Source organism: Lissotriton vulgaris, chromosome 2_2 (assembly GCF_964263255.1).
Source record: "Lissotriton vulgaris chromosome 2_2, aLisVul1.2, whole genome shotgun sequence".
Classification (NCBI taxonomy): domain Eukaryota; kingdom Metazoa; phylum Chordata; class Amphibia; order Caudata; family Salamandridae; genus Lissotriton; species Lissotriton vulgaris.
Genome location: NC_141688.1, coordinates 15329104 through 15352686, shown reverse-complemented (window position 1 = coordinate 15352686; position 23583 = coordinate 15329104). Strand labels below are relative to the sequence as shown.

The following is a 23583-nucleotide window of genomic DNA, read 5'->3' as shown; positions in this document are numbered from 1 at the left end:
GGCAGTCTTTCACCAGTCTTAACATATTTCTTTTTTTGAAAGTAAGAAGGGCAATACTCCCGTTTGAAGATAGTAGGTGCTGCCTAGACTGTATGCCCACATGACTTTTTGAAGTTAGTTGTGTGGTAGGTGGATATGAGATGATAACTTTGTGTTGGGCTGGCTGAAGGCCACCCAAGGCGTATGGCTCGGACTTAAAATTGGGTCACTAAATAAGTTCCAGAGCCTTTGTGACTCTGGCAAGATCCATATCAGTGCATTGAGAAGTAAGAGCCGGCAATTGCCGTCTGTTGGAATTTTTGTATTTATTTGTTTTTGTCCTTGGACAGTACATTTAAAAAATCATTTAAACGTTATTGTGGACGGACCAATAAATATAGCACTATAACTGATAATCTTATTTAATTTAACTAAATGTTCTGAAAAGCTAGTTTTTGTGCTCGTAGGAACATTGAAGACTGAAGTTCAGTTACTGAATATCCCTGTCCCCTCCCTCAGCTGTGAAGGTCCATGGCTGAACTGGATCAGGGAGCACCTGCTGGTTCCTCAGTTATTGAGTCTTTTTGAGCCTTGATACAATGTGAAAAGCCCACCTAGTATACTTAACGCACAATGAAAAACTTGTTTAATTCCTTACCACAAACATGCCCTTAATTGCTATGTATAAAAGATCTGTGGGCAGGTGTGTAGAATTTTTGTCTGGAAAAAGATGAAAATGTTAATAGGAAGGGAAAAAGGGAATCTGTGTATATACTTCTTGTTCTTTATCAGTTTATATTCCTCTTCAGATTTATCTGCTCCTCGGCTAGAAAAGGCCAAAGAAGTTGGGGCAGACTTCACTCTCCAGATCAGCAGTGAAACTCCCCAGCAGATTGCACAAAAAGTGGGAGACTTGCTTGGCTGCATGCCTGAGATTACCATCGAGTGCACCGGTGCCGAGTCCTGCATCCAAACTGGAATCTATGTGAGTCAAAGCCTTTCACTTTATGCTCTGTTTTCTTCTTCATCGGTAGTGGTGTAGCAATGCCTTTGGCCGTCCATGGCGGTAACTCCTTTTGCCGCCCTGCCTCCAGTAAGACCTATGTGGGGGTTGTGCTGGCGAGTCCCACGAACGACAGCCGCAGGTAGAGCGAGGGTAGGCCGCCTCCCCAAAAACTCATGCCGCCCGTGGCGGACCCCCCCACCCTTGCTACTCCACTGTTCATCAGCAATCTGTATATATGAATGAACCTGTAGGCAAGGTATCTTCTGAAACCTTTCTGTCACTTGGGTAGTTATTTTACTGTAGTAAAGGGAATGTGTTAAGTGTTTTGTAAATAAGGGGTATGCAACTATGCCAACCCCGAGGGCTCACAACTTTGCATACATGTTTGAAAAGCCGTAGTAGCTGTGTAAAGTGCAAAACCCATTTATAGTTATAAAAACAAATTATGGGCCACTCGGATGGGGTTAGGGCAGGATGGTTGTATTGTATTGCATTTTAGCAGTTATAAAGTCCTTCATACCCTGTTATGGGGTGTTAAAGTGACCTTTGGTTAGGTGCATGCTCTGCCATCAAGGAGTGTGTAGTTGGCAGTCTTGTATTTATTGTGATTCTGTGTGGGAAGTCTTTTGGTATTGCATGTGAGTGACCAGAGAGGTGCTCTTATCTTTTCTTGTGGTGCAGGGCTTAGCAGTATAAGGGAGGATAAGCACCCAGCGTGCAAAATATAACTTAATTAGCTAGTGGTTATACGTTACTCTGCAGACACAGTGATATGGTTTGTGATATCTAGTAGGCGAGAGGCAGGAGCAAGAGGCAGGATTGTACCTTGATGGTGGCGCGAGGAAGCAAGGAAACTAAAGCATATCGGTAGCTCACCAACAACATAGACAAGCAGTGGGTTTGTGGGGATGCGGGGGTGATGTGTGTTTGGTACCTTGCACAAGGCAAAGATGCTGTCAAAATAGTGAAATGTTGCCAGATGGGCAAGAATGGGAGTTGGTGGCTGTAATGTTGTGTGGGCCCTAGGCCCACATGCTCATAAATAAGTCACGCAGACACAGTGTGTAATGGTACTGAACTGGCCATGAGCACGTGCGCTCTGGCCCTTTTATTGACAGGCTCACGTCACTTGTTACACCTGTGTTGGATGGGTGTGGAGTGGCAGTAAAGGCCAGCCCTCGGATTGGCTGGTAAAGTAGAATGTGCTAGAACACACTATGTGTCCAACAGGACCCTACATTCCTCCCAAACTTTATTAAAAACAAAGAGGAGTCCAACCTGTGGGAATTAAACTAACTAAACCCCACTTAGTGTCTCAGCCTCAAGAGGCATTCTGCAGGACAACAGTGGAGAGGTGCAGCAGGGCGCCCTCTGGTATCTCCGCATTTGTCCATGGTTTAACCAGATACCTCTGGGCACAAACACGATGTAGATGGAGTCTGTGACAGCATAGCAGGTGGGTAAATGTCCATTCAAGCACTGTCGGTCAGTCCTATGTGCTGTTGCGACGATGTGACTGGTGTCAACAGTTCAAACAGCGCCTCAGGAGTATAGGTATAGTCCGCTGCAAAGCTTACTTTTGTGGGTGTCCTGTCTCTGTGAAGGACAACTTTATTAGGACTTAGGTGGAACTGATGATGTTTTGACGCCTTACTCTGATGCCTCCGAACCTCCCGGTACCTGTCGGTGAAGCAGCTTCCAGACCATCTCTCAGTCAGGGATTCATTGAGGCCCTTTACGATGATCGCATTGACTGTGCAGGACTGCGTGTGGGCCATCTCGGGGCAGCTACATGATTGCTGACAGAAACCACGGCCAAGTCATTTGTGCAACCACAAGGGTTAGGGACACATGGTTGGTATGCATGCCAACAGGGCTCAGGTGCGGGTGGGGCAAGCAGATAGTCTCTGGACAATTGGTCTCTCACATCGTCCGGAGCGCCTACTAGGTCTCTTGATGTTTGTGGTGTAAGGCTCCACCCTGGTGTTGCTTTGCTCCTTGTTGGTTAGGGCGATGCACATTGGATTGATGGTGTGGATGCCATTAGATGATCTGGACCACTGGTGATATGGATTAGCAGGGAGTAAGGGGGACTGTTGGGATCTCGCATCTATATATCTCAGTGTGTTTGCTGGTGCTGTTCTCCTTCTGGCATGTGCGGTTCAATAACAGGGATGCCATCTTTCATCATGCAGCCGGTGATGGTGACTGGATGGTAACACTGGGAAACATGGGTTAGATACGCAATTTAAGCATGCTGGCCGCTTACGTTTGGTTCTCCTGCTGAGTTGTCACCAGGAACGTCGCTCTACATTGGTGGCTGGCTTGTACCTGTATGTGCACTCTCAGGTAGTGGCACAGGCCTCAGTGTCTTCATCCTTTGATCTTTTGCTTTTGCGCATCTGTGGTCGTCAGGTCTTTCAGTGTGACAGGTCTGGTCACACACTCTTCTCTGCTTTAAAACTCTTCCTTGGACTGCATTGTCCTGTTACGTTTCACACGTCACACGTGTTCTCTTCTTCAGTTTGTGCGAGGTGGCATCAGGCCACAAGCCATTGGTTCTCCTCACTTGGACCTCCTAATAACCGCATCCTGTCCATAGAACTGCGCACCTTCTCACATCTTGAACTACTCGCATGTGCTGTCCTGTCTGTAGGACGGGGCGTCTTCTCACAGGTGCATCAGCCATTTTGTGGAGGGCAGTGGTGGTAGGTTTGTTTTCATGGATCTGGTCTGCAGCTTCTTCTATATCCTTCTTCTCCTGGATAAGCTATTCAGGGTGCAACTTGATATCATCATCGGAGGCGAGGATCTCCTTTCATTTGCAGTGGTTGCAGCTTACCATTAGGGTATGTGCGATTCTCCCCATGCCTGTAATGGGCCAATGTGCGGCACAGTCTTAAGGCAGTGTGAGGGAGGACACTCCCTGACAGTCATTGGCTCACTGCGGGCGGGAATAATGCAGTTATGGTGTGTGTGAGATCTCCTTCCTGTGTTCCATATGATCGTATGTTCCTTTTTGGTGTTGGATGAGACAAACGCTAAGCCTGGGCCTTTTACGCGTTCTTTGAAGATTATTTTTGACCACGGACACACGCCACAGACTCAGAAGAATACAGTTGATCTTTAGCCTTGAAAAAGTCGTCAAAAGACGAAACACGTGTCGGCTGTCTCTGTTCTTTTTCTCCGTGGCAACATTGAAGAGTATAAGAGAATAAAAGAATCACTGTTTTTTGTATACAACTTGTTCTGCTTTAATATTGTTCACATTTCTTTTTGACTCACTGGAGTCAATGGCTCTGACTTTGTAGGGTTGTGCTCTGTCAACCAAATGTTTGTATTGTGTTTATATAGGGGTATCCTTTGTACATAGCAACACTGTTGGTGGCACAGTGTTTGACATAGAGCACACTAACTTTGGGGCAAAACTACTATAGAGGTGCTGGCTGAAGTATACCACTGCCATCAAGTGCTCTTTTTGACACATGTGTGTGAGGTAGGTGGGAGAGTAACCAGGCTCCTATTGTGAAGCTTCACAGTCTCTTCAAAGATGCATTCTGCCTTCTCCCTGTACGCTCGCTCTTCTCTCTTGCGGTGGTGAGCACTTGCCACCGGGAGTGCACAATGCTCTCCTCCCCCTTACGGAGAGAGGCAGTCAGTTTCTCCTCTCTGCATGTGGTGGCAGCCATTGACCACCAGAGGGTGTGTAGTGCTCTCTTAGGTAGTCTAGGTTCTCCTGTTTAGCCTTGGTCTCTGTTGCAGCGTGGGAGACGGGGAGCTTTGTAAGTCACTGCCCACCTCTGGCGAGTCTGTGCAGTTCATGGCCCAGATTACTTTTCTCCATTGAATCTGATAGTGTGGGAGGAACGTATAGGCGCAGTGGGGCTTCTCTCTCAATCTGCTGCCTAGACTGAGGTCGCGGGCACTGGGAACTCTTTGCTAATACCGGGTAGCAGGGCAGCTTTGTCATGTGCATAAATGTTTTTATTTCACTGTTGTGGCCATCTCTTTGCGACCACATACTCAAAACACTCAGGGCGAGTTGCAGTGCAACAAGCAACTGCTAGGTGGCGCTGCAGCGACCCCTACTTTCAGCCGTGGCAGCTTTCTTCAACAGTGGGGGTCATGTCACTCTCCTTCCACCTGCGGCAAGGACTCAGCAGGCAGCTGGTGTGCCTCTCGTTTCGCCACTTCACTGCTCTTTCCCGATTTAATGTCGGAGTTATTTTCTCCCTTCACTTCACTGCAGGCTCTGGAGCTGCCAGAGGGTGGGCAAAGTCTTCTCAACCATGCCGGTGCTGCAGAGACAGGCATGAGGGCACTCAGTGCTGGCGCAGCCTCGCCGGCAGCAGGGACATGTGATGGGATGTTCCTTGCAGGGCTGCAGGATTTCTCCACGCCGACTCCTCTCCTAGGACCAAGTGAGTGAGGATGGGGGCGGGGAAACATTCACGGCAGCGCTGCTCGGAGCCTCACCTCCAGTGCTCCTGTCTCTCCATACACTGTCATGCGGGTCGGTCTTCTTTGCTAGAGGGCCTCCCCTAAGGGTGTGACTCTCTCACTCGCCACCCTTCCAGAGCTGGGGACTGTGCTCCGCGCTGTGCGCTGTGTGTTCTTACCCCCGGGACCATTCTCGATGGTCTTCTGACAGGCAGCGTATGTTTCCCCCCGACTAAAGGTTTTGGTCCTTCATCTCACAAACAGGGTCAGATCTCCTTGTTGCCATTGTAATGTCGTGTGGGCCCTAGGTCCACATGTTTATAAATGAATCACACTGACACAGTGAATAAATGTACCAAACTGGCCACAAGCAATTGTGCTCAGGTCCTATTATTTACATGCCCATGCCACTCATGAAACCTGTATGTTGGATGGGTGTGGGGGGGAGTAAAGGCCAGCCCTCGGGGAGTGAATGGTAAACTATTAAGTGCTAGAATACACATATTTTAGCAGCAGTACACCACAGTGACATGATCAGTAGACAGACATGCACCTTTTTAAAGCCAGGAATACTGCTTACTACTGTATAAGTACACAGCCTGAGCAAGATAAGAAGTGGAAGAGCAGTGAAAGTTGGCAACCTGAGTAGAAAACTTTTGTCACTAATCCACCCTGTCCCCTGCTGAAAACCCTCCAGCAGCCAGACAAATTTGGGACACCCCTCATGTTAGAAATGGCGATTATGGTTGGCTAGGGTATATACCGAAGCCAGACAGAGCCCACCACTCTAGTCAGGGTAAGGGAGTTACACACACAAAATGACCACTGCTCACCCCCTTGGTAGCTTGGCAGAGCAGTCAGGCTTATTACAGAGGCAATGTGGAAAGAGTTTGGGCAACACACACACACACTAGAGACACACTAGGCACACCTCAAAAGAGACTCCACACAAAGTTATATAAAAATATCCTTTGTATTATACACCAAACATATTAGACCATAGTCATATGAATGGTAATTTGCCTAGCTTAGTAACAGTAAGTTTCAATTCTATTAAGGACACGGAGGCTCAGATTATGCTTTTCCTTTCTTCGCTTTACTTTACAACATTTTTTCCAGCAGCCTTTAGAAAAGCCATCAAACATTTTTTATCCCAATCAAGGGAAAAAACAATCTATATGAAAAAATAATCAACAAACAAGTCTGCGGCCAGACTACAACTCCCATGAGTCCATATGACTGTTCCAATATCCTAGAAAAATCCTTCATTGTAGTTGTCCCTCCTCTTTCTTCGCACATATGCCTCGGAGTTATTGGTCTTGTTTGGAACCATCATTTCCTGAAACAAAAGATACCATGTAAGATAATTCAGAAAACTGGGCCACCAACACAACAGAAATCAAGAAGAATACTGCAAACCAGCATTACACAAACCACGCAACCAGTGTAGAAAAGGGGTTTACTTACTGCCATACAGGCGGGTTCGCACCAACTGTGTCGTGGGAGGGATAATCCTCTCCTCCTTGTCCTTAATAGAATTGAAACTTACCATTACTAAGGTAGGCAAATTTCGATTCTATGGCAGGACCGGAGGCTAGGATTATGCTAGTTCAAAGCTTACTTACCACCAAATGTGCCACATCCACAACCGGTTTGAAATAAAACTATTTAAAAGTGGAATCAGAAGACCAGTCTGCGGCTTGCATCAAATCCTCCAAGCGAGCTCCCAGGGAAAATGCTTTCGAAGCCATTGCACCCCTGACGGAATGGGCACCAAACTGTTTTGTGTCTATACCCGCTTCTTGCATGACCCAACGCACCCACCTAGCAATGGTGGGGAAAGAGACTGCCTTGTGCGGCTTCCTTAATGCAATAAGGAGTTGTCTTTCGCCCGAAGGGCGCAATTCAGAGGTTATGTCTTCGTAAGCCTTGAGACAATGCACAACACATAGTTTGGGTACATCCACAAAGGCCGGGTACGAAATTGTTCTCAAAGCAGATTTTGTTCGGCTGCCAATCGTAAAAGTCACCCCCTCCGGGGAAAAAACTTGCGCAGAAATGTCTAGTGCTCGCACATCTGAAACCCTGCGACAAGAAACTAAACATAGCAGCATGGCCAATTTAGCCAAGATTTCCTTCAAGGAAAGATCTTTATTAGGCTGCCAAGACAGAAACAGATTGAGGACCACATTGACATCCCACAAGACTGAGGAGCGCGGCTCAGGGGGTAAGGATAAATGAATATCCCTCAAAAGCCGACTACCAAAAGGATGTTCGCCCACCCGGGTGCCCTCAACCGGGCAATGGGCCCCTGAAATAGCTGAACGCATAGCATTAATGGTTCGGTACGCCAGTCCGTCCTTCGCCAATTCTGCCAAAAAGTGTAAAATAGGAACGACCCCTGCGACCACAGGATCCAAGTCCCGTCGAAGACACCAACGTAGCCACTGCGTCCAGGCGGACCAAAGGCGTTTTGAGGTACTGCTAACCAAGGCCTTTGATAAAACGGCCTCAGCCGGTCTCGAAAGGCCTGGGAGCGACCAGCGTCGCCTGAAAGCCGCCGTGCCATGAGGTCGAGAGAACCCTGGGTGATCAGACGATGCAGCTCCCCGTCTGGATTCAGAAGAAGATGAGGAAACAGGGGGAGTGGGATTGGAAAATCTCAAGAAAGTTCCAGAAGAATTGGAAACCACACTTGAAACCTCCAAAGCCGTTTCACCAACACCACCTCCGCCTTCTGACGGCGGACCTGAGCCGCCATTCTCACATTCATGGAGAACGGCGGGAACGCATAACTCCTTTCCCGACCCCACTCTTGCAAAAAGGCATCTGTTGCCTGCGCAAGAGGGTCTGGCCTCCAACTGAAAAACCTCGGAAGCTGATGGTCCAGACAGGACGCAAGCAGATCTATTGAGAAAGGGCCCTAGAGGCTGACCAACCACTGGAAAACCCAACCATTCAGCTTCGACTGGCTGGAATCCCGTAAATGCCGGGAGTGCCAGTCCGCCACCTGATTGGCCTGGCCCGGTAGATACTCCGCTGTTAGGGATATGTGGTGCTCCAGACAAAAGCTCCAAAATTCCTTTGCCAAGTGTAGTGTCCTTATCAGAAGCTGTGCCAGCCTCTCTGATGATGTTCTATGGCTCATGCACTCTTCTCTTGTTCTTATGTGGAATGTAGTTATGACAGAATGTTTAGCCTCAAACTCTGAGTTAGTTGTTGCTGTACTTTGAAGGATGAGGTCTCTTACTTTGAGGATACAATAAATATCTTCTATGAATTATAACCTTGCTGACCTGCTGTTCATTTCATCTACCCCTCTTCGTTTTGGCGACGATTGGACATCACCCACCATAAGAGACTTCAACTCAGCTTATCTTGATTTTTCCCTTTTCATTGGAGAAGCTACTGGATCATAACAGAGACTCTTGGTACTCCTTAAAACCTCTCCTCATGATTTTGTTTCTCTCAGAGGGTAAAAGACTGCCTTTCGAGTGACTTGGACAGAAGATTTCGTCCATTATATCTCGTTCCCTAAGAGTCTCTAACTGCCGTGCTCGCCTCCTTTAAGAGCCTGGGAAATTCTAGCAAGTGATTTTGCGGGGATTTGGCAACTGATTTTCTATGTTCCCGTTTCCTCGTATTCTAGGATTTACAAAAGAAAAAAACATTTTTATGGTAAACATACGGCGGACAAATTTGGATCTTCAAACTGTTGCCTGGCAACCGATCTTGCCTGGTCTGAGCTTCATCCCTTTCAAGTTTTCAAGACAACTGTGACGCATCCTCCAGCATTGTCCGGCTTCACCGCTGACTCCGAGGTGTCGTCACGCAACGTTCCGAGCGGTCCTTGGCAACCGACCGCTACCTCTAACTTCACGGCGCAAATTGATTTCGACGAAAGGTCATCGCACAATGTCTCAGCGTCAACGCGCGGCGTCTCGACATCATCGCGCAACGTCCCAAGCGCCATCTTTGCTCTGCTACGCTGATCAGCACAGAATCCTCCGCTAACGCTGATTGGCATTTGTTTAGTTTCCCTTAACGACGCTGATCGGCACAGCCCTCCCTTGCACACAGTTTGACTTTCCAGTCAGCTGATCAGCACAACATCCGGATTTCCAACGATTGCAGATCACTACAGGATTTTCCACACGCTGATCAGCACAGCATTTCAAGAACATAAATAAGGTACTTTCCATAATTCACGCTGATCTGCACAGCACTTACCAGATTGGAAACGTATCCCTTCATTTATTCGGTCTGACCTTCTTTTAACAAAAAAAAACACTTTAAGTCGTTTTCATCATTCTTTTGGTACATACATGTTCATATATTATGTTAGAATGTTTCTTGTGTAACAACTTTACATTTGCATTATAGTTACTGCTACTGCTACTGCTTTTAGGGAAAAGTATACAACTGCTTCTAGGGAAAAGTATACTGTCTGCATATTTGTGTTGTTTAAAGGTTGATATAAGCTTTCCACCATGCAAAATGTTACTGCCCCTCCATGTTTTCTCTCTGAGCCCGGAGATCCGACCATACCCTGGCTTTGTTGGAAAAAAGTCTTCGGTCACTATGCAAGAGTGTGTGGCACTATTTGAGCGCAGAAAGAAAAGCCTCTTTATTCATGCACTGTTTGGGTTCAGAGGGACAGGATGTTTTTGAGAATCTTCCTGAATTATCTAATGGTGAAGGCGACTCACTTAATGAGTACGAAATATGTACTAAAAAAATGGATTTACATTATGTTCCAAAAATGAGCATGGTCTTAGAGCGGTTTCACTTCGGAAAGAGAGTACAAAGGCAGGATGAAACAGTAGAACAATATGTCACATCTCTTCGCAAGCTTGCTTCAACTTCCTCTTTTGGAGCGAGCTTAGATGAGCGACTCAGAGATCAGCTCATGCTAGGTTCTTCTCTGGAAAAAGCCAAAGATAGCTTGTGGCAAAAGGACAACCCTTTACTTCAAGAAGTTATAACTGCCTTGAAGTTGCATGAGCTTTCTAATACCTATGCAGAAACCATTCACAAAAAGAATGCTGATGAAAAAAAGAGTACAACAGAGGTTAAAACGTCCACTCCAGCCACGTCACATAAGACATCCAATCCAGAGACCGGTGGTGGCACCAAAAGTTCTGGGTCTGACACCAAATCTTCCACCTTCAAGTGTTTTCGTTGTGGTAACACGGGACACTTGGCCAATTTAAAGGATTGTCCACGCTGGAAGGCAACCTGTTCTATCTGTAAGAGAAAGGGTCACTTCTCCAGGTGTTGTAGGTCCAACAAAAATCAAAAAAAGGTAAGAGAAGTAGACATATATGATCAAGGTGAAGAAGAATCAGTGGTCTGTCAAGTTAATAACTTCAAAACGGAAGAACCTGTAGAAAAGGTTTTAATTAATGACAGTGTTGTTGATATGTGATTTGACTCTGGTGCTAAGATTACACTGATCGCTAAAACATTCTTCGAAAAGAATTTACTGAACAGGGTCAAACTGCTCAAACCTGATATAATTCGCAGAGGTTATGGTGGTCAGATAATAAATCTGTTGGGATACTTTATGGGCACAATAGACTTTAAAGGGAGGATCACAGCAGGGAAGATTTACGTGTCCATGAAAGGGGATTCACTCATAAGTTGGGCACATCAACGGGATCTTGGGGTCTACCTGGATCCTAATGAGGTTCCTTCTGTACGCCTGAGGGATCTTCACAACATTGTTGTGGTTTCAGAACATAGTGATTGGGTTAAAAAAATTCCTAATGTCTTTGATAAGAAACTTGGTTGTCTTAAGAAATACCTGCATCTCATTAAATTGAAAAAGGAGTCATTGCCCAAGGTTGCCAAAGTCAGAAACGTGCCACTTTTAGTCAAAGACAAAATGAAAGAAGAATTGGATAAACTAAAGAGGTAATGGTGTTATTCAAGAGGTCGAAGCCACAGAATGAGTTTCTTTGGTGGTTATGGCTCGAAAGGCCAACGGAGAGGCAAGATTATGTATTAATATGAGGGAGCTCAACAAAGCTGTTGTGGTTGATCATTATCCGCTTCCCAATATTGCTGAGATGTTGTCTTCATTGAATGGGGCTAAGCACTTCTCCATGTTAGACTTATCATCGGCCTTATAGCTGAGATACCCGCCACCCCCTCTCAACACAATCCCCAAGGATGGGAAACCGGAAACAGTTCTGAACTTTTGGAAGACGGGAGGGAGTGACCCTCCCGGCCGTATTTATTAAAATATGAAACAAAATTAAAACATTAAAATAACAGTTTCATATTATGTACAATTTCATTTCCACATTGCGATGTTTGGCTAACCTTAACATATTCTCTAATACAAAGGTTCTCCTAGCCGAACTAACATCCTACAAAACATTTAACTTGAAATTGTACATCCTAACGTTTAAGGGCCAACGGCAAGGTCGTAATCGGTGTCAAGATCCCTAAACCAGAAATATCCCCCTCACTTGTGAGGGGCGACCGCACAGAGGTGTACCTCAAGTGCATCTACCAATTTCCCTTGACTTGACGGGGGCCCAATAAACTCGACGCCATTTAAAGGTCGTCCGAGGACTCGTGTGAGGTATCTAGAAGGTAGCGTAGACCCCCTCCCAAACCCCACACAACTTACCACATCTGCCGTCGCAGATGTCCTGGCCCCGGGAAATTCCCCAGGAGGGGGCTGTAGCCCCTCCTACCCAGGAAGGGGCCTTGACCGCCTTTCCTTTCCTTTCGGCGGCCCTTCCTTAGAAGGGACCGCCTCCCCGTTGAGGGGCCAATGGCCACCTCCCCCGAGCGCTCCCATCCGTAATGGGTGGCGCCCACCCATAGGGATCTTCCAATTACTGCTCACCGATCATGACCTTACCGCCCGACCAAAATAAATACGACAATTCTAACTAAATTACTAGATGACTAAATTACTAAAAGACAGTAACAATTATGATTTACTAAAAAGCATGATTACTGATCAACACTAGTGCAGAATTACTTTATTTGCAAAAACATACTACCAATTGACCATTCTTTATTGCAAATTCAAAGTTATCACGATAATCATCACAACCTGCAAGAATTAGCGTTACCACATCAAACTTTATTCAAAACCACTTGCTGTCCTCAGGGGCTGGTGGGTGGGTCAAAATTGGCTCTTCGTTCCGTCTCGAGCTCACGTGCAGCGAGGAGGTGCAGCTTCAGAGCACAGGAACAAGAGGCTGCTTTCTTGGCTTGTTGCTCCTTTTATCCGTCTTCAGGGCGGGCGTAAACCCGCCCCCTGCCCGCCCGAAGGGCGTGGCCGGCCGCGTTAGTGTCTAGGCCAGCCCACTCCAGGGCGGGAAAAAGCGCGCCCCGGCTACGCCGCTTCGGGCATACCAGCCGAGACTCGCCTCCCGCCCAAGATGGCTTCCCGGGGGGATCGTGGTACTCCGCCATACGTTCGGGGGGACCGAATGGTCGCCCCTTTCCATATAGCTGAGATACCCGCCACCTAAGCATGAGCGAATTTTGCGGATCTCGCGTTCGCGAATTTTGCGGATTTGCGGATTCGCAATCCGCAAAATCCGGGAATTCCCGCGAATTTGCGGATTTTTTTTTTTTGTGTTCGCCCGTTTTTCTGCCAGTTCGCGAGGGTTTTTACAATTTCGCAATTTGCGAACTTACCTGTCGGGTCGCAAGTTTTGCGAACTTGTTGTTTCTACGTGTCCAGCCTGTTTGGGACACTCTTCTTCATCACTGCCACTCTCTGTCACCACTGCCACTCTCTGACTACTCATGCCACCCTCTGGCCCACCCATGCCACCCTCTGTTTCATCACCACACCCTCTGGTTGTCCAGTGTACATTATTTTCGGCAAAGCAAAGCACACCTTCCCTGCCTCAAGTGACCTGAATTAATTTGGGGCTGATTAATGTGTCACAGAATATTTTTTTAGCTGGCACCTGCTTCCTTAGTGCGCCCTGATTAGTGATCTTTTGCACTTGCTAAGTGCTTTCATTGTTGCAAAATTAGTTACAACACCTGCCCTGCCCCAACTGACAATAATGAATTAGAGGCTGATTAATGGATTTTAACTTCCAGCCTGGCTCCTGCTTGTCTCCCTTAGCTGTAATTCAGGACCTTTGTGGCATATGTGTAACTATTCTGAGGTTCAGAGCAGGGTCACATAATAGTTTCAACTGGCAACTGAACTCTGGAGGGGCCCCTCAGGAAGCACTACAGGAAATGGCTACTAATGATGAGCCTGAACTTTTGAACCTGGTAAGTAGTTACTTTCAGTTTTGCTAAGATCGTATTTCTGCAATTTTGCACTTATTCGCAGGGCGCGAACTCACGCGAACAGTGCGAGCAGTGCGAGCAAAATCCGCTGCTCGCGGATTTGCGATTTTTGCGGGAGATTCGCGAATCTCGCGGATTGCGGATTTCCCGAAAATCCGCAAAATCCGCGAGCGGAACGGATTTTCCGCCCATGCCTACCGCCACCCCCTCTCAACACAATCCCCAAGGATGGGAAACCGGAAACGGTTCTGAACTTTTGGAAGACGGGAGGGAGTGACCCTCCCGGCCGTATTTATTAAAATATGAAACAAAATTAAAACATTAAAATAACAGTTTCATATTATGTACAATTTCATTTCCACATTGCGATGTTTGGCTAACCTTAACATATTCTCTAATACAAAGGTTCTCCTAGCCGAACTAACATCCTACAAAACATTTAACTTGAAATTGTACATCCTAACGTTTAAGGGCCAACGGCAAGGTCGTAACCGGTGTCAAGATCCCTAAACCAGAAATATCCCCCTCACTTGTGAGGGGCGACCGCACAGAGGTGTACCTCAAGTGCATCTACCAATTTCCCTTGACTTGACGGGGGCCCAATAAACTCGACGCCATTTAAAGGTCGTCCGAGGACTCGTGTGAGGTATCTAGAAGGTAGCGTAGACCCCCTCCCAAACCCCACACAACTTACCACATCTGCCGTCGCAGATGTCCTGGCCCCGGGAAATTCCCCAGGAGGGGGCTGTAGCCCCTCCTACCCAGGAAGGGGCCTTGACCGCCTTTCCTTTCCTTTCGGCGGCCCTTCCTTAGAAGGGACCGCCTCCCCGTTGAGGGGCCAATGGCCACCTCCCCCGAGCGCTCCCATCCGTAATGGGTGGCGCCCACCCATAGGGATCTTCCAATTACTGCTCACCGATCATGACCTTACCGCCACAGGCCGGATAGTTGACCGGCTATCCGGACCCCCCACAACACTCCTGCCTAAAGGTCATGTCATAAAGTCTTTAGCCAAGCTATCAGGTCTCCTATGAGTAACTCGTTCCCCATCCGGGACAAATGAACACCATCCCCCAAATACATACTGTCCCCTTTAATACAACCATGCGAAATAGAATGCAGTGTACTTGAACGGAACAATCTACTCACTTTATTATTGATTTTCCCTACTGAATGGTTCAGGGCAGAAACCGAAAGAGCCCCCCGCCACACTTTCCGTGGGATCATATGGGACCATGCAATTGTGCACCCTGGAACTCTTCTCGCCAACCAACTTACCGTGGAAAGCATCGCCTCAAGAAGAAGTCGTCTACCAGTGGTCACCAAATCATTGCTCCCAAGATGTACTATGACTACAGACGGCGGTGACCTCGTCCGCCCTAACAAATCCTCAAAAAATGATCGAAACTGGTCAATACAGAGCCCGCCCTTTCCGTAGAAGGACACACTGTACCCGTATTCCCCAGCCACGTGAATCATGTCACCTGCTTTGAATACGTCCGCGGCACGCCTCACGTATGAGTGGCCCACGACCCACACCTCCTTTTTCACAGCCGGTGATGTCTGACCGCTGGCCCCCCGGTGTCGGGTCGACTGCACAGTCCGCCCCGCCTCGTAGGCTTGCGCAACTGAAAACCAAACAAAAACAAGAAGCGTGAGTACATCATTACAGCTTCACAACATGTGCAACCGCACATACCTCTTATAGCAGTTTGAGGACCAACGCCCCACACGTTTTACTTGTTCAACATTCAGACCCCTGGCTGTAGCCTCTGTAGCAGCCCCTATCCGAAAGGAATGGGTCCCAAACTCGCCGGGGTTCAAGCCCGCGGCCGAAATCGACATCGCAAGCACCCGCTGAAACTGAAACCTCGTCAGTGGGGTGGCGTCAGCGTGTCTCAACAAGGTCCCCCCCCATGATGCCACCCTTTGCGTTAAATATTCCTCTACGCATACCACAGGGCACATGGAAGACCCGGGAATCCTTTGTATGATTATGCAGTCCCCAATTGCACCCTGATCGGTCTTGGACCTGACAAAAGAGACCGTCATTGTCTCTCCCCTGACCTGAACGTGCTCTCGGCACAGTCCCCCCATGGTATCCTGCTTGTTCTTTGCCACTAGTTCGCTTACCCGCATGGCCCCATGGAATGCTAGCACAAAAGCGGCTCGGAATAACACTGTTTCATACTGGGACGAACACGTTGCAGGAAGTACAGATAACAACAGAGCCAACCTATCCAGACCTATCGGGCGCCTCTCATCTACTCTGCGACCCTCAAGGCGTTGCCACCCACGTAGCGCTTTTTGCACAACGAAAGACGCAGTCGGGTCCTGGATCCCATGAGCCCTTGCCATAAAGGAAATGGCGGCCCGATGCCTCTGGGCCGTAGCCACTGATTTGCCTGCCTGATGTAAAGACAGCAGAAATTTTACTACTAGCTCTTCCTGGCCCCAAAGCTCTCCCCTAGCAGCCCCCAAAAAGGCCCAATAGGATCGGAACGCCCCTTCATATGCCTTCCTCGTCCTGGGTGCTAAACTCTCTCCCACGAGGTTCTGTAGTTCGGGGCACCGAGAGACCAGAGAGCTTCGGGAAAGGGTGCCGCCACCGGGTCCGCTGTGGGCAGAAAACCCCAGAAGGCCTGCATACGAAAACGAGAAAGCGCATCAGCCGCTTGATTCATTACCCCCGGCACATGTCTTGCCTTAAATAGCACGTTCAATTGCATACACAATAACACAATTTCTTTGAGCAATCTCAGAATCCATTTGCATCGTGCTGCCTGGCTATTGATACACTCAACCACGGTCATGTTATCAGACCAAAACACCACAGAGTGATCTCTGAATCCCTCAGGCCAAGTTTTCAGGGCCACCAAAATGGGAAAAAGTTCAAGAAAGGCAATGTTACTTGTCAGCCCACACTCATGCCACCATAACGGCCATTTTTGAGCCGACCATTGTGTGCCGAATATGGCACCAAAACCAATGCTCCCAGCCGAATCTGTCCACAGCCCCAGCTCCTCGGAGGACACCGCTGGTTTATTCCAGACGATTCGACCATTGAACTCCGCTAGGAATGCCAACCAAATGCGCATGTCCTGGCGAACCTCTGCCGATATCCTTGTGCGATGGTGACCCTCCTTCAGGCCGACCATGGCCTGAGCGATCGAGCGGGAAAAGGGGCGGGCCATCGGCATTACTCTAAGGGCAAAATTCAGCTGGCCCACCAATTGTTGTAATTGATGCAGTTTGACCTTAGACTCACTAATACACATCTCCAGGGATGCCCTGAATCTTAACACCTTTTCTCTTGGTAATCGAAAACAACCTTCCTCTGAGTCGAGCTCGATCCCCAGGAACTCGAGGCAAGTCGAGGGACCCACAATCTTACCTGGTGCCAATGGCACACCAAAATGCTTCATTAAGACACAAAATTCATTCAAAGCCTGTCCACATTCTGGATCCCCGGCTGCCCCCAGAAACAAAAAATCATCGAGATAATGCATAACATGTTGAAAACCCGTCCTCTTTGTGAAGACCCATTGCAGAAAACAACTGAACTTTTCAAAATAGGCACAAGATATAGAGCATCCCATTGGCATACATCTATCCATGTAATAGTGACCCTGAAACATGAAACCAAGGAGACGCTGATCGTCTGGGTGTACCGGGAGCAACCGGAACGCTGACTCAATATCAGATTTTGCCATCAGCGCCCCGGGCCCTAGGCGATTCAACATGGCAACGGCCTCATCGAAAGATGCGTACCGCACCGAACACACTTCCGGGTCTATCGCATCATTCACGGACAGACCACGTGGGGCTGATAAATTATGTATCAGCCGAAACTCACCCGGGTCCTTCTTGGGGACCACCCCCAAAGGGGAACAAACAAAGTTAGCACATGGTGGCACATCGAATGGACCGGCGACTCGACCTCGAGTAACCTCCTTCCCAATCTTTTCCTGTACCACGGTCGTATGTTGCAAGACCGACAGTTGGTTCTTACATTTTGCTACACCCTGAAAATCCCCCACTGGGATGCGGAAACCATATGAAAACCCGTTCCGCAACACCCCAGCGGAAGCATGATCCGGGTATTCGTTGAGCCAAGGAATCATTGCCATGGAATCAATCGGAGTAGGTAAAGGCGCCCCTCGGACCATTTCAGACCTGTTTGGCGCTTCCCCTACCACCGTTATCACCCGTTTTGGCTCTGCACATGGACTCAGGATGGGATGGCTGCCCACACCCTCCACATTCGTGTCTAAACTTGCATGACCCCTGGGGCCTCGTACATTTACCCCTGTTAAAATTCCAACAAATCCCCCTTTTACCTGCGTTGCCGTTCGGCTTCGAGTGGTAGTCGTTACCTGTACACGATCGAAAGGGTGTCCCAGCATATTGGCGGGAGGATTCACCCCCGCTACTCCCCACCAATGGTACCTTCAACATACCTGTACTCTCCATTTTTGACCATGAAACAGAGTCATAACAATCCCAAGTCAAGTTTTTGTCGTGTTCTTTCGCTTTTCTAAAAATATTATCGTAACAGAACCACTGATTGCCCCCATATGATCCATAATACTCCATGATCCGTGACTGATAAATAGGCAATTCGGTCAGTAACTCGGGCCTACGTTCGCCCATGATGGCGGTAAAGATTCCCCATGCCCTGCCCCAAGTGCCAATGTTTTCGTCAACCTTAAAGGCGGCCATTTTTGCGCGCCAAACACTCGGATGCATGAGCTCCTTTTGGCTCTTAACATGCTCCATCTCATAATGGTCGGTAAGCAAAGAGAAAATGTTTACATACTCATCTGCCCACATCTTTTCCTTAATTGCCAGAGGAACATGCTGACCCACCTTTTCCCTTCGTGAAGGTGCAGACCCCTCCCTCGCAATCGGCAATGGCCGCTTACCTGAACCAGAAGCTGCATCTGCCGCTGGACCTGATCCTGTTGCTTTTTCCGCCGCCGGAGACAGCGGGGTAACTGGCGATGGTGCCTTCGCCGCCTCCCTAGTTTCACGCAGTTGTTTCATTAACACCCGTGCGTCGTCAGCCGTGGCGCCCTCTTTATCTTTCCCCAACCACGCTGCCAATTGTGCTGCTAACTCAGGAGGCATATCCTCCCCGGACACAGGAGTGACCACCACGGGAATCGGATTCCCCTCCCTCTGCACTGGAGTTGGCTCTTCAAGTGGGGTATCGGGAACCGGGGTGTCCCCCCCCAGATGCCCCCCTTCTGGACCTCTTGCCTTTCCCTCCGGGAGCTGCTCCCGACAAAGGTCGCTTCGGTCCCCCTTCCCCGTCTTTAGCCGCCATCTGCTTCTTCAGATCGGTTACTTCTTTCATGAGCATACGGAGCATCTGATCGGTAGTAACTCGCTTTCCGACTTTCTTGGGCATTCTCAGACAGAGTATCTGTAAGACAAAAAAGAAAGATTACCACGCTCAAAATTGGCTCTTCGTTCCGTCTCGAGCTCACGTGCAGCGAGGAGGTGCAGCTTCAGAGCACAGGAACAAGAGGCTGCTTTCTTGGCTTGTTGCTCCTTTTATCCGTCTTCAGGGCGGGCGTAAACCCGCCCCCTGCCCGCCCGAAGGGCGTGGCCGGCCGCGTTAGTGTCTAGGCCAGCCCACTCCAGGGCGGGAAAAAGCGCGCCCCGGCTACGCCGCTTCGGGCATACCAGCCGAGACTCGCCTCCCGCCCAAGATGGCTTCCCGGGGGGATCGTGGTACTCCGCCATACGTTCGGGGGGACCGAATGGTCGCCCCTTTCCAATCATCAGGTCAGGCTCCATCCCTCTTGTCAAGAGTTTACAACTTTTATCACCCCATTTGGCACATATACATTTCTTAGAATGCCTTTCGTTTTGATTTCGGCTGCTTCGGTGTTCCAAAGGGTAATGGAAAACATCTTGGTTGGTCTTCATGGCGTTAAAGTCTATCAAGACGATGTGGTGGTGCATGGTGTGACTCAAGAGAAGAGCATGATGAAAGAGTACATGAGGTTTTATCTAGGTTACAAGAGTCGGCTCTCACTCTTAGGCTGGACAAGTGTAAGTTTGACGTGAAAGTAATAGAGTATCTTGGGCATTTGGTTTCTGGGTCTGGTATCAAGCCTAAACCGTCCCTAATTGAAGCAATTAACAGTCTCAAATATCCTGAGAATAAAGATGAATTGGTTAAATTTCTTGGGATGCCGGAGTTTTAGAATGAAATTTGTCCCAGGATTTGCTCAGAAGACTGAAAACATGAGAGCTTTGCTAAAAAGGGTCAAGAATTAATCTGGGACAAACATTGTAGTGTAGAATATTACTTGATCAAAGACGGTCTCAATCATGCGCAAAATGTTTCCAGTTTTGATCCGACTAAAGATTCATATATAATGACTGACACAAGTTGTAAGGGTCTAGGCGCAGTCCTTTTACAAAAAGGGGAAAAGATGGATAATACAATTTAGTTTATTTCAAGGCCTCTGAGAGGGGCTGAGTGTAACTACTCAGTCGTCGAAAAAGAAGCTCTGGCGGTTTATAGGGCTGCCCGTAAACTTTAAAGTTTTTATGGGGAAAGAAGTTCACTGTTATTTCAGACCACAAACCTCTTAAAGAGGTATTTGATAAGAAAGGGATGGACTGTGTTTCTCACAGAATAAGGAAGTGGGTAATTGCTCTGCAGGACTTTGAATTTAGTTTCTCATATTTGCCAGGTTTTTGTAACATCTTGGCAGATTGCTTGTCGAGGCTTTGTGGTGACTCTCTCTCTGAGTCTGATGAAGATGATTCCTTCATTGGTGAAGACTCTTCCAAAGATTTGAAAATTTGTGTTGTAACGGAAGGTGTCATCATAGAAGAGGAATGGACTACTGATCTGAACAATGATTCTATCCTACAACGTGTGATTGGGTTCGTACGAGATGGGTGGTGTGAAATAAAACAGTGTGATGAAGAATTGAAAGGTTTTTGGGGTGTTAGAGAGCAGCTGTCTTTGCTCAACAGGTTATTGGTCAGAGGGAGCAGACTTGTTCCACCTACAAAGTTAAGACTTAAACTAATTGAAATTGCTCATACTAGTCATATGGGAATCGCCAAGACGAAAGAAAGGGTTAGAGAAGTATATTGGTGGCCTGCTATGGACACCCAGATTGAAAGGTCAGTGCGGAATTGTGCCCAGTTCTCAATTAGTGATTAGATCCGCAAGTGTAGGACTCAACCCATGGTCGTCAGGAAACAGTCCACAGGTCCTTGGGTGGACATTTCTTTAGATATCCTGGGACCTGTTAGAGTTAAAAGCCAAGATAGATATGTATTGGTATGTGTTGACATGTTTTCCAGGTGGCCTATCATAAAAATAGTCAATTGTGTAGACTAATCTTCAGTGATTTCTTTTCTTGATGACCTCTTTGCTAACAAAGGTTTGCCAAGCTCGATCCTGACGGATAACGGTGTGCAGTTTACTTCGAGGGCTGTTGAGCGATTTCTGGGTGAAAGAGCCATCACACATAAACGTGCATCACTATATCATCCAGAATGCAATGGGGTTGTTGAGAGGTTTATCAGGGTTCTTAAAGAAGCCATGCAATTGGCTCTCGTATCCAACTGCAACTGGGAAGAGGCCATTAAGAAAAAGGTCAACGAGTATAGGTTCACACCATATTCATCTACAGGTGTAACTCCTTTTACCTTTTTAAAGGGAGGACAGCTTCTACTCATCTCAAGCCTTCTTGGGTGTCTACAAAGTTATCTGGTATTGGTGGTTTTAATGATACTGTTGGTTGGAAGGAAAGAGAGTTGGAAAAGATGGATAGGAGGAAGAGTGTGTATGATACGAGGAAAGCTGTGAAGAAAACGGTGGTAAATGTTGGGGATTTGGTGAGGATAAAGTTACTAGAAAGAAAATTTGGTATTTCCAAATATAGTCAACCAACTAAAGTAATCAAACTCTTGGGAAATGCGGTTAGAACACAAGGTCATAAGGTTTGGAACCTCAATAGAATTGCCAAATGTTTTCCAAACATGCTGAACAGAGCACTTCTTTTCCCTCTGCCGCTGCATCAGATGTTGCTGTGAGGAGATCCTGCAGGATACGGTCTACTTCTCCTCGCTTTCAAGATTTTGTATAACATTTTCAATTTCTTATGTTCTTTTATCTTTTTTTGGTTTGTTTATGAAAAGAGGGAGGTGATGTTGTGTCCTTATCAGAAGCTGTGCCCGCCTCTCTGATGATGTTCTATGGCTTATGTACTTTTCTCTTGTTCTAATGTGGAATGTAGTTATGACAGAATGTTTAGCCTCAAACTCTGAGTCAGTTGTTGCTGCACTTTGAAGGATGAGGTCTCTTACTTTGTGGATACAATAAAGATCTTCTATGAATTACATCCCTGCTGACCTGCTGTTCATTTCATCGACCCCTCTTCACCAAGTTTGCCAGAGTCTGAGACCGAGGGCCCCCAAGGTGGTTGATGTAACCCACTGTGGATACATTGTCCATTTTCAAAAGAAGCATGAGTGAACCCTGTCTCTGGTCCTTCACGGGACCGCAAAGGATCCTGCCAGAAGCCAGTTGACGTGTAGCGCTTGCTCATTTAACGGCCAATCGCCTCCAGTAGAGAAATTGTCGCAGCGGGCGCCCCACCCCAACCTGCTGGCTTCGGACTCTATTACAATGTCGGGAACGGACCCGAACATGGCTCTGCCATTCAAGGCGTCCATGTGGGAGAACCACCAGGACATTTCCTCCTCGACCTCGTCTGACAGTTGAACCATCTGGTCGTACGACAATCCTCTTCTGAGAGGATGCGCTTTCAGGCACTGCAGTGCACAATAGTGCAGGGGCCCCGGGTAGATTGCCTGGATGGATGAGGAAAGCAGCCCGACCACCCGGGCAATCTTGCGGAAAGAGATGTGGGTCTTGGAGATGGTCTGCCGCAGCAGATGCCGAATCTTGCCACCTTCCGAGAGGGAAGACTCAATGAAGTGTGGATCGAGTCCACCACAAACCCCAAAAAGACTATATTCTGAGTAGAGAGGAGAGCTGACTTGTCCCTGTTGATGATGAAGCCCAAGCCTTGCAAAAGGGAAACCGTCTGTTGCAATTGTAGCGTCAGTCTCTGAGGACATGAGAAGGATATCGTTCAAATAGACAATCATCCGAATACCCTGGCTCCGCAGAAGCTCCAATGCTTGGTGGAGAACCTTAGTGAAGCACCAAAGTGCTGAGGATAGCCCGAACGGAAGGACAGTGAATTCCTAAACCTTTTGCTTCCACTGGAACTGCAAAAAACGGCGGTGCGGGGGATGGATCGGGACGAGCAAGTACTTGCTTTGAGATCCAACCCGCCATCCTATTGCCCGGAAGGAGAACATCCCAAAGGAGATGGATCCCCTCCATCTTGAAGTGTCGATACATCAACCACCCATTGAACTCTTTTAGGTTGATGACCGGCCGCCGCCCACGTCGGCTTTCTCCACCAAGAAGATATTGCTCAAGAAACCCTGGGGGTGCAGATCTCCCTGACAGATTACCCCTTTGCGTAGGTGCTCGGAAATGTCCTCATCGACCAGGTGTGCATCGGCCACGGAAAAACTGATGGGATGAACAAGACCTGCCTGGCGGGGTGAATCGTAGAACTTTGTTGTGAAAACCCTGAATGGTCTTCAAGACCCAAGCATCGTTTTTGACGGCTCTCCAGCCTCTTGGAAGGCCGCCATCCGACCCCCAATATGGACTTGAGAAGGAGAAATGAGACTTACCGCTGGGCGCAAGTCCGCCTGTGTTATTCTGGTAACCACCGCGGCCCCGTAATCTTTGCCCTCTGGTTGGGTTAAAATTGGTGTAATTGGCAGTAGTGTTGTTCTGTCCCCGCCCGGAG

At 47.9% G+C, this 23583-nt stretch overlaps 1 protein-coding gene across 1 annotated transcript in view; it reads left to right on the top strand.

Moving 5' to 3' along the window:
* The window catches only part of SORD (sorbitol dehydrogenase), a 288944-nt gene that overhangs the window by 79010 nt on the left and 186351 nt on the right, over window positions 1–23583 (top strand). The window contains exon 7 of the mRNA XM_086959185.1: window positions 789–964. Within this exon, the coding sequence (XP_086815311.1) occupies window positions 789–964 (176 nt within the window). The remainder of the gene's footprint in view (window positions 1–788; window positions 965–23583) is intronic.